The 15,210-nt window shown below is 33.4% G+C and overlaps 1 protein-coding gene across 3 annotated transcripts in view; it reads right to left on the bottom strand.

Moving 5' to 3' along the window:
- Positions 1-2,567: 2,567 nt before the first annotated feature.
- LOC149779954 (septin-7-like) overlaps positions 2,568-15,210 on the bottom strand; it is a 141,978-nt gene continuing 129,335 nt past the window's right edge. For all 3 annotated transcript variants that reach the window (XM_089936659.1, XM_089936657.1, XM_089936658.1), the window contains one exon: positions 2,568-13,536. In XM_089936659.1, the coding sequence (XP_089792785.1) occupies positions 13,503-13,536 (34 nt within the window). In that variant the 3' untranslated portion in view covers positions 2,568-13,502. The remainder of the gene's footprint in view (positions 13,537-15,210) is intronic.

Genomic DNA, 15,210 nt, shown 5'->3' with positions numbered 1-15,210 from the left:
CGCATCAGCATCATTTTCATTCAGGACCAACATTTCTCTCCCACTGATATATTTCAGTATCTCACTATGAAATGTATAGTTGGCGGTTAAGAGTTTCTGCCTCAGATGCAGGAGGTTGTGGGTTCGAACTCAGACCGAGTCATACCAAAGACTTATAAAAATGATACAAACAGCAGCCTCACTTGGCGCTCAGCATTAAGAGGTTAGTGTTACGACTGGTCAGCCTGGTGTCAGGATAATGTGTCTGGGTGGGACATGATGCTACATGTCTGTGGCATGATACCCCAGTGCTAGACATAACTATAAACTGTAACACTACAGGCATCATAGTAATACGACTGAAAAAATATTAAAGCTACATTAAAAATCCAAACCACACACAAATACAAATGTATAATAAAAGTCAGTTTCACTGTTTCAACATAATATGGATCAGGTGTCTAGGAATATATTTAACTTATTTTAGGACTCGGTGCAAACTGAATGATGGAAACTTGGCAGATCCAGGGAATTGCCGGAGTTGCTCCCCATGTTTCTACCCATCATCTCTCAATTTCATCAACAAATTTGCATGAGCTTAATGGGTTTTTTATGGGGTGCTTGATTATGTAAAGCTTTCACATTAATATGTTCACATACATGTATTAGGATGCCATGTTGGTGCCAGGTTGCCTTCAAGATAATTTTGTTTGTTGCATATAAAGTTGTTTATGTTAAAAATATGGTTCAGAAGCAAAAGACAGATGTATTCCTTGAACTTAATAATTTATTTCACTTATAAATCATATATTTACTGCTTTAAATTTTTTGTATTCAAATAAATTGATATTGTTGCCAGTCTGTCAAATGGCTAGTGTGGTAATACAGCCCATACAATAGGATTTTTACATATGCTTCATTTTGCCCTGGATGAGATATCAATATAAAATCCTGTGCATATTGGTCAAGTGGTTTTTGGGATGCATATAGGAGACAATGGATGATAAATCATACCAAAAATCCCGAGGTTTGTGCAACATTAAAAAATCCTTGAATCTGAGTCATTTCTTTGACATAGCTGCCAAGTGTCCAGTCTTCCCATATTGTAGACCTCAATATGGGTGTATGTTTTTCTTGTTATAAATCAATTTTTTAAATTTTCAAAAAAATCTCTTGCAATTGTCTGTTTAGATCAGGCACCTGGTTGTAAATGTGGGTGTAAATGTGTCATATGTATATAGAGATATATAGTTATAAAATAGGATTTGTTCATTCGAAATTGAGGCTACCATGCTAGTCTTTAACCACCATATTGGATTGCGCAAACAAGTTGACGCTATCACTATATCTCATCTTCATAATATTCAACTTCTATTTATGTTGAAAAGCAGAGCAGATGATTCAGAATTTTCTCCCGCAAAGGAAAAAAAAAAGATCTAGAAGTACAATTATGGCATCATGTTTAGATTTGTGAAAACCTTCTAGTAAAGGAGAAAACTGCGTTTTGCAAATTGTGAAATTGTGATTTTGCTTATGGACATGACATAAAAACATAAAAAGCTAATAATCATCAGCTTGCTGCTTCATCATCAACAAACACACCCTGAATTGTTTGCAAGTACCAGAGAGAACATTGATAAAGTTTGGTCAGAAGTTTTACTAAATTTCTTTTAGAAATGGACCATCATCTTTCAGTTGCTAGTGCTACTGGTGATTTATTTGGCACACTTTTTTCCATAAAGTAAAATCGCAAAGGATTACTCATGTGCTAGAATGAAAACAGCTCAGCAAAAGAACTTGCACAGAATTCAGATCATAAATGAAAGATGGTACATTGGAATTGATAATGATTGAAAAAAACAAGTTGTGGAAACGGCTTCCATAAACCGCCTGTGTCTGAATATGAGTGTGTTGCACTTCTTGCACCTTCAGAATGGGCAATCAAATTTAGTGCAAGAATACAAGAAATGCATCTTTGACCTTAAATTAGTAAGTAGGTTACTGTCTTTGCTGATGGTTACAGATGTTGTAAATAGTTACATACAAATTAAAATTTTAAAAATCAGTATTTGTTCCTGAAAATCAGTCATTTTGTCATAAGCAGCCAGAATTTTTGTACTCTGGCGTTGGCAGCTGTGCCTTGAAAACTTCTTAAATTTTTCCCAAAACTCTGCGAACTTCTCTTAGTGTTAGGACTGGTTGGCCTGGTGTCAGAATAATGCGACTGGGTGGGACATCATGCCCAAGTGCTAGACATCTATAAACTGCCACACTGCAGACATCATAGCGATATGACTGAAATTTTTTCAAAGCTACGTTAAAAATCCAGATCACACACACACTTTCCTCACTTGAGTTCATGTATGTTTTGTTTGTAGTGGGGTCATGCTTGTTCAAGTTTATCAATGGTACACTTTCCATTACAAAATATAGTTATTGATGCAGTAAGTAAATAATGGTCTTGTTCACTGGGGTTGTCTTCATGTCAGAGGTTCACTGTATTAAAATATATCTTTACAGAAGACTTGTCATTTCAAGTAGATGTTTCATGTAAAAATATTAAATATCAGAAATGAACAATAAAATGATGAAGAGTCATTAATTTAATTTTTATTTAAAGTATAAAATTTATTACTGATCTAAGTTGATCATTGTACAAATGAATGACATAAAATGACAACATCTAATGATTACTTAACCAACCAACATAGACCTAAATGCAAGATAAAAGCCACGATACATAATACTGTTAAGAACTATATACACTGTAGACAAGTGTCCCTCAGAGAGACTTGTGCTTTACCCCCACCCCCAATTCATGACTATGACAAGTCTGGGTCTTTTTAACAAGTACTGAACCCATGGATGATATTTATGAGAAATTCCAACATACCAAATTTGGTAATAAAACTATTTTCTTTAAAAAAAAAAACATCTTGATAATGCCATCTAATAAAGAGAGGTAGCTCTTAACAAAAGTTTTTAATTTGGGAGGTCATTTTGGCATAATTTTCATTTCGTACCAACTACATATAGCAAGAAGTATTATAGTGAAAACCATGTGTTAATGTAAACAAACCATACCATTGATTTGTAATAACAAGACCTTCATGATGGCCATCATGTTAGACCGATCTCATCAGCACTGTTTTTATCTAGGACCAACTATATCCCATCAGAAAGTTTTCTTAAAGTGAAAACCCCATGTCTATATGACCATCTCTGATGAACAGCTGATGTAACGAGATTTTCAAGATGGCTACCATAGCAGGCATTTTGGCAGTCTGACTGGCACCATTTTTGTTTAGGACTATCTACACATGTCGCAAGTCTTTTGAGAAAAATCCATGTTTCTATATGTTTAGGAGAAAAGTCTATGACTAGATTTTCAAGGTGACATTGTGGCCATCAAATTAGAGGTCTGATCAGCACCATTTACATTTAGGAACAACTTGGATGTTGGTTTTAATGGCACTTTAAACAAATTATTCACTGTATTATGCAGAGGAAATGAGAGCTAAGTACCTTTCCCAAGGACACACTAGGGCAGTCAATCCAGGATGACATGGACAGGTATTGAACCTTGGATTATGAGTCTGACAATCTACCAACTGAGCTAAAGTGGCTTTCTAGAGACTATAAAAGTTTTTTTGTGAAAAATGCATTTCACTACAACTATGCAATTAAAAGAGGTATCTGTAACAAGATTTTCAACACAGCCATCATACAACCATACTAGATGTCACCCCGTTTCATTTAGACCCATTCAATATCATGCAAAGCCTTTAAGTGAAAACCCAAACCATCCACTCAGCAGCAGGAATAACAAGATTTTCAAGCTGACAAACGTGTTAGCCATATTGTATTTTCAACATGATAAGAAGTCTTTTGGTCAAACCCAATGTAGCTATGTAGAAGTAGCAATAAGACATAGCAGCCATACTGGATCATCACCCTGTTTATTCAGTACCAACATCCCAAATCTTTGTGGAGTGAAAACCCCACGTAGATACCACCATATATTCAGAGTAGTGATAATAAGATTGGATGTCTGAGGGGACCATTTTATTTTATTAAAGACCACGTGGACATGTGTGTATTTTAGTGAAAACGCAATGTGAACATGATGACCCAACCCATTCCAAAAAAGATGCAATAAGAAGCTGTCTTCATGGAGAAGTTATGAGAAGATTTTAAAGAAGACTGTGGTGGAAATCACATTGGATATCAGATTGGTACCATTTTTATTCAGCACCACCAAGATCTTGCAAGAAGTGTTAAAGTGAAAACCCGATGCCAAAAAAATGACTATTAAGGAGTAGTAGCCATAACACAATTTTCAAGATGACACATTGGTGGCCATATTGGATGTCTCGGGCACCATTTACATTATGTTGCCCATGGAAGAACATTTACCTCTAAACTTTGTGTACATCCAAACAAATAAGTTTACCAGAAACAGAAACTTAAATAAGTCAAGGTGCATGTTTGAAAATAAAAATCTCCGATTGAGCTGCACACCAAATCTGAGGCAGTCATAACACCAGTTACAAATTACTTACACAAAGCTAGTAAATACAAAGAAAAAGAAAATGGCAACCAAAAAACAGTTTAATTAAGGCACTGTATTTGATTACGCATGTGTTTTGTTAACTGTGACTTACTAAAACATACAGGCGATAGAGACCTACAAGTTTCTGTAAGACTAAGGTCAAATATGATGCAGTCTGAATCCACTAATCCTCAAAATTTGTTTGTTTCTTTGCAGGGGTGGTGGGGGAATGGGCAGGGGCATTGAGTCAGAACCCTGAGATGAACAATTTCCTTCATCTTCTAATATGCATGTACAGTATAGTACCCTTCAAGACTTAATTTCCATGTTAAATATATTATTACTGACAATGATGTCATCAACAATGAATAGCTGAATATATACATACTGACAGCCCATAGAAAACTTGTCTTTGTAAAATGTTCCCCATACCTTGGATGGTATCATACTTGTTTCCTAATGTAATCTTTTGCAATACTGCCTGTGATCAACTCCCTTAGATAACCCACCAATACAAATCCAGGTTACAGGAAGGGACTATTTTTTTACTGGACAAAAGCATGTAAAATTTATTATTACTACTACTACTGCATGTAGCCAATTTCAAATGTTTGAAAATATATATATTTTTAAATCGCCCTAATTGCAAGCTATCCATAAAGTCTGGCCAAAGAACTTACTCTAACAGAAAATTTACTTCACAAAACCCATTTTTCTTTAAGTCTTTTTGACCCTAACCTTTTCCATATCTTAAATACAAACCCTCCACTAACTTTGGTTAAGCTATATAGTTGAGAACTAGTTATGCAAAATCCATTTGGTCTGTGACCTTTGACCTCACATTTGAAATGCTTCTTTCTTACCCCAATTGCAAACCATCCACAAGTTTAGTCCAGTTTTATAATGCAGAACATTACTGTGTGAAAGTGATTTTTCCTCTTTCAGTAAGTGACCTTGATCTTATGACTTGAATAGGCTTCCTTATTGCAAGCACAAGCCATCGACAGTTTGGTCCAGATTTGTGATGTAGAACCAACATTATTGTGTTCAAACCATTTATCTTCCTTCAAAGTAAGTCAGACCTCTCAATGCTGAAATTGATAGGTTTCTTCCTTACCAAAGTGCCAGCCATCTAAATTGTTTATCAACTGTAGCTTCTGGGTAACTCAAGTTATTGTTCAGAAATGAAATGGGGAACACGGAACAAAACATAAATGCACTCAACCTTATGGTGGGTCTATAGAAAAAAATATAGTTCATATGGCTGATTAATTTCCATGAAAATAAGCACAAAAATACAAGACAACAATAATATACAACAAAGATAATGTTTTCAATACAACCAGAAACAAGTCCACTGAAACAACACTGCAGCACACTTTTGTCAGCAATACATACTGTATGGTAAATTTTCCTGTTGTGACAATCTCAAATTGTTGAAAATTTTCAGATTTTGTTATGGGTACGCACTTATGTGACAAACATCAATATTTAAAACGATTCATTGAGAAGAAACACTCTTTAAACTAATAATACTGATTTTCTTTTTATTTCTGAAGCTGCAAGGCTACTGTAAACATCTAATGAACAATACAAGACACCAGTCTGGAAAATAAATATATACAGAAATTGACAGTTGTCATGCCAGCACTCTCCTGCACCTTATAAAAGATTGAGCAATAACAGGTTCATATATTGTCACTAATACTCATTATGAACAAGTTTACGGAGATATATATATATAGATTTTTGGATTACAAAAGCTTTGTATTAAATCCCAGGGTATACAATCAAATTCACAAATGTTTGATGTGCGAGTTCTTTAGAAATCTTTTATATTAAAACATAATTGCAGACAGATGTAAGAATTTAATTGGCAACAGAGCAGACATCCGCTCAACAACAAAAATTATTGCTTTAGAACTATTTTACGCAATAGGAGCAGCAATACAGAATTAAATGGAGGACAAAGAAAAGGAGAAGAAATGGAGGTCAGCATAAAGTTTGAGAAAGACAAATTATCTTTCTCAGCATATTGTAATGAAACAGCGATTAGCCTGGTCAGCCCACTTTCTAACACTGAACCCCAAGGTTTATTATTCCACTGAAATTTTCAAAGATTTGACAATTTGTGCATGTGAAATGAAAGATTCATGTACATTATAACTTACAGTTTATCACCCTGAAAAAATAAACAATGTTAATGAAGGTACAAGATACATTTCAATAAAATTCCGCATAATAATTATCCAAATATATAGTTTTGTTGCAATATAAACACGAGTGATTAAGACTGAGCTGTTTCTTAACACAACCGTAACAAGGTGAATCAGATTTGCAGACTTCTTATGTACCTTTTCAAGTGCAAACAGTCCATAAAATTATTTTTTAACGTAAAATTGCTCCGAAAAGAGGAATTTGTGCAACATTTTAGTGAAGTTGCTGATGTTAATGATAAAATTCAGGTTAAATGTCGATTTCTATTAGTGTAATATACCAGAGTCAGTACCTAGCGAAGGACCTGGTATGTGTAATATTACATAATGATAGTAACCCTTCTAATCCAATCCAACCATTCATATCCTGGTGCAGAGAGTGACAAGAAAAGAAACAAAAAACCATTAGCCCAAAATTGTAGCTTCTCCACCCACCCACCCTAAACTATGTGGATACAAAAGACGAGTATCTATACAGCATGATCTATAAGTGCTCACGTTTGAAGATGACATCACTGGTGTCTACAAAAATACTTCTTAAATGAAGTAGTACACCTTGATAATGAAGCAAAATTTAAATTTTATAATAAATAAATGGTACATGATAGACATGTATCTCAGATAAAGAAATATGGTTTAATATATACTTTTGGTGATAAATGTTTCCTACACAAAGATACAATCAGCATACATCGTAGTTAAATGATATAATGGTTACATTTTTGACAAAATAAATACAAAACTTATGACACTGACAAATATTAAAATACATGAGAAAAACAGATAACCTCAATCTCTCCTAGACCAAATCTTTTAAGTTGTTTTTGTGGGGTTTAACGCCATTTTTTCAGCACACGATAGGCTATGCATAGCAGCCAGTATTATTGGTGTAGGAAGAACCACTGACCCACGAGAAGCTACTGGCAAGCTTTCTCACATACCCATATTGGCTGAATCCTAGACTCAAACACACGCAGAGGTGAGATGGCAGTGATCTGTAACAGAGAGCGCTTTAGACCACTCGGGACCCACCAAATATTTAAGACCACTCGGGACCCCCCAAATATTTAAGAACACCTTGTTCAAGTCTGAATGTATATAACAAGAATATTTGGATCTTTTTATTTGGGGAGGGGTCTGGGTCTTTACATTCTGAAACAAAGTGTTGGTCAGTCAAAAGTAAAAAAAAAAAGGCAATGAATGCATAGAAGAACACACAAAACATATAACTAGGCAAGTTTCTTAACTTTTTGTGACAGTTCTTAACAGCACCAAATGATCTGTCAATTAATTCCCCAAGACAAACCAAAGCATTCATGTAGCTTATTTTCTGTCTGATATGTTTGGTGTTTTTTGGCACAGAAACACAAATGGTGTACTTACTGCCAAGGTAATTGGAATAAAGCACCTTGCCAATGACACACTACAATAGTTGACCCAGGCTGATCTGATGGTAGGATTTGAACCCACATCCTTTCAGTCACAAGTCAAGCATGCCAACTTCCAACTGCTCCTTCATAAATCTTTAGTTACCTCTTATAAGATGCAAAAGGGTCCATCTGGCCTGTTCTACTGAGATGGATTATGAGCATTAAAAAAATTATAAATCTGATTTTACACAGCTCTTGCCCTCCTTTTAATTCTTGACTCTTCACAACATACTGCTGACAAGTGCAATAACTGAATTGATAAAGCCAAATGGACATCAAAATCTCCTAGGTCTTCACTGTCATGTGCTATGTTACTCCCATTGTCACTATCAACAACAATCCTAATATAATACATGATGGAGACTAATTAGGGCGCTCTAAGACTGGTATAGAACACTGCTTTATAACTAATGCTTTCTTTTTAAAAGCCTATCAATGTACATGTTCAAGTGATTATGAAGTTGGTACACATGCCAAAAATGACCAGAGATAATGGCTGAAAAATACAGTGTGACCCTGCTCTATCATAACATGAATTCAGATGTAACACGATCATGGCGTGGTTCCCAACATTTTATATACATGTATTTTTCTTGCAAACGAAATATATTTTTTATTCTTAAAACTTAGGAAAAATAACATGTTAAAACTTTATTATCATTTTGGGGAAGGAATGCGTATGAATTTGAATATAAGACAATGGTATTTTGGCTCCTGAAATTTTACATACATGTATTTTTCTTGTACATGAAAAAAGTTTTTTTTAAATGTATGAAAAATAACCTGTAAAAGGTTTATTAACATTTTGGGGAAGAGATCATATCAGAATTCAAATATAAAATGATCGTAGCGTGGCTCCTGAAAGTTTAAAATTTCAACAATTTCTTTACGTTTTGTGCCAAATTAAACATAGGAAATACTAGTATTTGACCCAATAGCCTATTGAGAACTTTGATCTTAGTTTATTGTTGAAAGATGTCAGCTCATAAGTGTTTGAGTTGATTATTACTAATCCATGAACAATAAAGCCATTAGGTCTTCTTTGTGTTTGCCTTCAATGCATTCTGTATACAATGTTGCTCAAACAATAGCTAACATGTTTGTTCTTCAAACTGCATACACAACCAAGAACCAAACAAGGTGGTGGTTGATAAAAGATTCTCATCTGAATTTATAAAATCAATTAACTTAAGTATACTGCTAATCATCAAAGTCATTTGCAGAGCTAAAACTTGTTCAAATTATGGGGAAAAGATTTATAAAACATTAAAAATGAAAGCCACTAACATGCGTGCATGGTTTGGTGGAGTTATTACATGCAGTCTGTCGATCAGTGAATATCATTCATTCCCTATAAAAATGATTAGACTGTTAATCAACAATTATTCTTGCTGTAGTTGTTTAAAGGAATAAATGTAATAGTGTTAATTAGTGGACATTTACAATGGAAACAATCCATTTACTGTTAAAAAACTGAAGTCCTGGGCAGGATTAAGTCCAGTGTTAATCAATCACAACTAGCCATGTTAAAATTCTTCATGTGAGGTACAAGATTGACTTTGCCAAGAGCAAACATGACAGTAACAGAAAGCAACTAAACATCATAGAGTTAAAATATCAAACCAATAAAGTATTATGATTTGCAAATGAGAAAATTTTAGCAGTATGAAATTAAACCGACACCGTTTATCAACCCTGGGATGTTCCAATCCGTAAATGTACTTCATCTTTTATTAAATAATGTTGCTATTTATTTCCACTGAATTCAGACACATAATGACCTGTGACAAAACTGTTGAATATTTTAAATCTGTGTACATATTTTCACTGGAATTAAATGTATTGTGGATTTACTGCACGTGATGAGATTACCAGGCAAGTACACAATGTTGATACTCTATTCAAGCTATACGTTAAACATGTATATAAACCATATACACGTGTATGTACTCTGTTCTCACTAAATATGTATTTCTCATTTAATATGCTGTGAATTAAGATGGTAACAGTACCAATGAAGCACATATTTTTGCATTAATTTGGTACATGCATCACTTTCTGCAGCTAACTGACTTGGTTGTTTATAACATGGTTCGGTACATAACACAGTTTCTATAGACTCCAACCATCTTGTTATAGCAGGCTCACACTCTACTAGTGGTAAAACATTAGAGAATATAGAAGATACCATATATATATTCTTACAAATCCAACTGCAAACTGAACAGAACCAGACCTGTTCCTACATAATACACAAGCAGATGTGGGTCTGTTCAGTTTGTTGATATAATTAGTAGAACAAACACAGATGCTCACATGCTGATGCATAATGAACCAGGGTCTATGTTGTTTGCAATTAGACTAGACTTATATGCAAGCATATATGGTTCTGAAAATGACAGAACAAATAAATTAATTGAATGAGTGTTCCCTACTTGCCAAGGCATGGGTAATGAAAGCTTACAATCAGGACATACATAACAGCAGACACAGTATTGGGAAGACATGGAAAGTACCAGTACCATATGTACTTGCTTACAAGTCAAATCCAACTGCAAACCACATAGACCCTGGTATGCCATCACATAATACGCCTGCAGATATGGGTCTAAGTTGTTTGTTCTTCCGATTACTTTGAAGCAAACTGCCCAGCACATGCAACAGATCCGAGTTAGACTTGACTTATGAGTATATAAAGCATCTTAGTGAAAAAGTAAATGGAGTTTAAATAAATTGGTTATCAAGTTGCATGATTTCAAATGGAAGCCCAACTGTATGGGGTAATGAATACAGCTTTACCAAATTTTAGGCAAGTAGTTTCCCACATCTTGGTTGAGTGATTCTTATCGTATCATTTTTAAATCAAGATGATGCTTGCTTAGTACTCATACACTTGTGACTAAATAATAGGATAGCAAAATTACTGTAAATCCATACAAAATTATATTCCATTCCCAAAAAGTCTCTTACTTCAACAAAGTTTCAAGCACACTATTGTTATAAAGTTTATTGATGCGACGATCAGGCCAGTTTCAGTTGCATAAAATATCAACCATAAACAAATAGTGGAGTGACTAAGTTAGTGCAGTTGACCAAGTTTAACATGGGAATGTCTATGGTACCAGCCATAATTAAGAATTAGAACTGCATATGCTTGTATAGTACATTTTACCTGGTTCAACAAGGGCATTTATATGATATCAGATATAATAAAAGATTGAAACTACACATGCTACTTTACTACAGCTTACCTGTTTTAACATAGGCTTTTGTATAATATCAGCCACAATAGAGGGAAGGTTTGTATGTAAACTTTTGTATGTATTTGTGAAATCATTTTCATATGTATAATTTATGTACTAAGCGAGTATAGAAGAACAACAATTATACAAGGTCAACTCTGTACAAATGTTTGCCAGAGCATTCAGGTAAGACTTCAAAACACTTGGACCAGAATTCTTGCCTCGTAATCCTATGATTCGTAGAATTCTACATTAAACAATCTCAAAATCAGCTAGTATATTAATAGTTCCAATGGATGCTGGTTTTGTAAGAGTGTCGTAGTTTTAAGCAGATCTTTCCTGCTAATACAGATAAATCTTTCCACTTTAATTATACTGCTACTGTACGTCAGATTTTCAAACTGATGGTCCTCCTACAGCATGTGAATTGTCAATGATCAAACTTGTCATGTGAAAAATATGAAAACTCTCTTTATGCTATTACAGAAACTTTCTGTCCAAAGATTTCTTATACTTGTCCTCCTGAATGAACTTGACTTATATAATGGTACCATAATTTTATTGTACTTGTCAATGAAAACAGAAACAAATGGGCTTGAAATACAAGTCATATTGTACTGTTTATGCTAAGGCAATCAATACACACACTATATACATAAGGAAGAAATACACCAAATCCCTTCTAAGTGCTTACAACATGAGCAATTATAACCAGATGACTCAGATACTGTCAACCATCAAAGTTAAATTATGCATTTTTTTCTTCTCTTTTTAATAATGCTGACTTTTATTGTACCTTAGGCACAAGTAAAAAAATTGCCTTTTATTTGAATGACCAATATACCATTTTTTCAAGAGACTCCTTCACATATAATACTAAAATTCAATTGATCTCTTTTAAATAACCATTTTAGGATACCTCTCCTAACAACTGGCTGACAATAACAAAAAGCCTATTTAAGTATAATAAAAAAACAAACAAAATTTCTGCTTGAACAGAGCTGATTTAAGATTTTGCTGAGCTAATTAGCATCATTTTATGAGATTCTCCTCAAAATGAGAATGGCAAATCATCCTGGACTAGGAATGATTATTTCAAGTTACTATAAATACCCTGTTAATGATACAAACTCATCCTGGCAATGCATGCAATTTTTTTTTTAAAATTCGACACAACCTTATTTAATTCATTGTTATGCAGATTAAGTTTATACAGATATCCATGTTAACCTCAAGAACAATCTATTTTTTACATCTGTTTTAGCCATGTAGATTTATTCCAATCAATATGTCAAGGATCAACTGGGTTCTTGAGTTCAGGTTATGCAAACCAGCCATGTTAAAGCCCAAACAGTATTAAAATACCTGCCAATGTTTATGGTTATAATTTACAAAAGAATGACTTGGGGCTTTGTCCTCATTTGCAGAGTTAAACCTAATTTCTCCTACAACTCGGCTAGAAATGTGCCCAGTAATAAGGTTCATTTTTGAATACTATCAGAAAATATTTATGAAGGAGTCCCTTTCAGGTTTTTATACAATATCGACTCGGGGGAAAATAGAAAATCTACGATTTTAAAATTATTGCATTTCTAACTAGCACTCCAATATTTTTCAAGGAAACAATTGGCTATAGTTTTTTTTAAATTCAGGTTTACTTTTTGTTTCAGACGTCATCAACAACATTATAATTTCTTCAATGACTTGCATATAAATTTATGAAATGCACATATTCATGACTTATCTAAATAAAAATAAAATGTAAGTGATCCTTCAACTATAAATGCTGTATTGCACTAAAATAACACTAAAAACATGGATGAAGGTGATTTCATGACACAAGAAACATCAATATAGCTCACATAATTATCGGAAACTAACAATTAAAAAAATAATGTCAGAATTATAAAATTAAGTGAATTTCAATTGAATTGATAACTATCCTTGAGAAACCGTCTCTTGGTCCACGTGTAATATCAAGGAGCATGAATAATGTTGTTGCATCTAGACACATCATGTTGAAAAACTGATGTTTTGTACTAAGTCCACACATGCTTTGAAATTCACACGATTAGGGTCTACTTTAGAATATTCCTTTCTTATTTTTCTTCTGAGCACTGAAAAGAGAAGAAAAAAACCACACAATTACTAACCTAAGAGCTTCGCACAAATGTAAATTTTTGTGAATCAAAAATGAAATCTAAAAGTAAATTTTAAAAAAAATCAGCTTGTGTAGTTTGGTGCCAGAGATGAAATCAACACGAAAGACTGCTAAGTTGCTTTAAACTTCTTTTACAATATCTCACTACAGTTTTGGTATCAGTAACAAGAATACAATATAAATTTTTACAATATCTCATTTTTGAAAATTATTACGTTATCCTTGGCTATGATATGAAAATTTACTACAAGAATCCAATAAATTTTTTATACAATATCTCATTTTTGAAAATTATTATGTTATCCTTGGCTATGATATGAAAATTTACTACAAGAATCCAATAAAAATTTTATACAATATCTCATTTTTGAAAATCATTACATTATCTTTGGCTAGGATATTAAAATTTACTACAAGAATCCAATATCAATTTTATACAATATCTCATTTTTGAAAATGCTTTACATTATACTTGGCTGTTATCTCAATTTTACTAAAATAATGCAATAAAAATTGTATGCAATATCTCAATTTTGAAAATTCTTTACATTACTGACTGACCAAAAAATTAAATACAAGATGCTGTTAAAATTACACTGATGTAAACTACAAAATGTGCTCATGGCACAGGAATGCCCTGCCTGAAATGACCTAAAGGAAAAACTTAATGGAGGTGTAATGGATGGATCGATGGTGAAGGATATTACTGTTATGTTTTATCACTGTCATGGTTGGCCATTAAAAAGATACTAAAACAAATGACAATACAAACTATAACAATTTCAACGACTCACCATTGCAAATCCCCATGCTTTGTATAGCATATTCCAAAACAAACCCACCTACCCCACTCACCTTAAAGTCAACTGACTGTGATGCTGGAGTCATAATGCTTAATCTAGCACACATGAAAATGTGTCTTTCTGCTATGAGTGTATTGCTAAGGTTTCATTAGAAAATATGTGAAAATATGTTCATAATTGCAAATTTTGCATACTTGACCTCTAACCCCAAGGTGCGGGAACCAAAGATGACATATTTCTTGCCAATGGTTACCAATTAGGTAACAAAGCTAATAATTTTATAAAATTCCAAACATCAATTTTGGAGATGTGAAGACAGATGAAGGGTATCACCAAAAAGCATGGAAATAATGAATTCAGAATTGCAATGTTACTGTTCTTTCAAGACAAAATTAGCCAAGGGAATAAATTAAACAGCAGTGTCAAATAACAAAAGTGATATTAATAAATTTTTTTTATAGCATATACACAAATAGAAATGTAATTTTATGTATAATGGAGATGTGTATCATCAGTAGTATGCTATATAATACCACCTATACTTGTTTATAAGTACAACTCCAGACTGCACTAACCCAGGTCTGCCATCATATAATGCACTGGCAGATCTATATCTATGTAGATTGTTAGAAGTAATGCCTGCAGTAATTTTATCTCCCTTATGTGTTAATAATGTTACAGAATTTAATCTAATCTTGAAATGCATTCTAATGAGTTGCATAATTTATCTAATTACATTCCCATACTGTACCATTTAGATCAAAATACAGAGGATGAGGGTATATCATATCTAATTACATTCCCATACTGTACCATTTATATCAAAA

This window comes from Sinohyriopsis cumingii, chromosome 16 (genome assembly GCF_028554795.1).
Source record: "Sinohyriopsis cumingii isolate HCF-2022 chromosome 16, ASM2855479v2, whole genome shotgun sequence".
Taxonomy (NCBI): domain Eukaryota; kingdom Metazoa; phylum Mollusca; class Bivalvia; order Unionida; family Unionidae; genus Sinohyriopsis; species Sinohyriopsis cumingii.
This window is presented reverse-complemented; position numbering and strand designations above follow the sequence as displayed.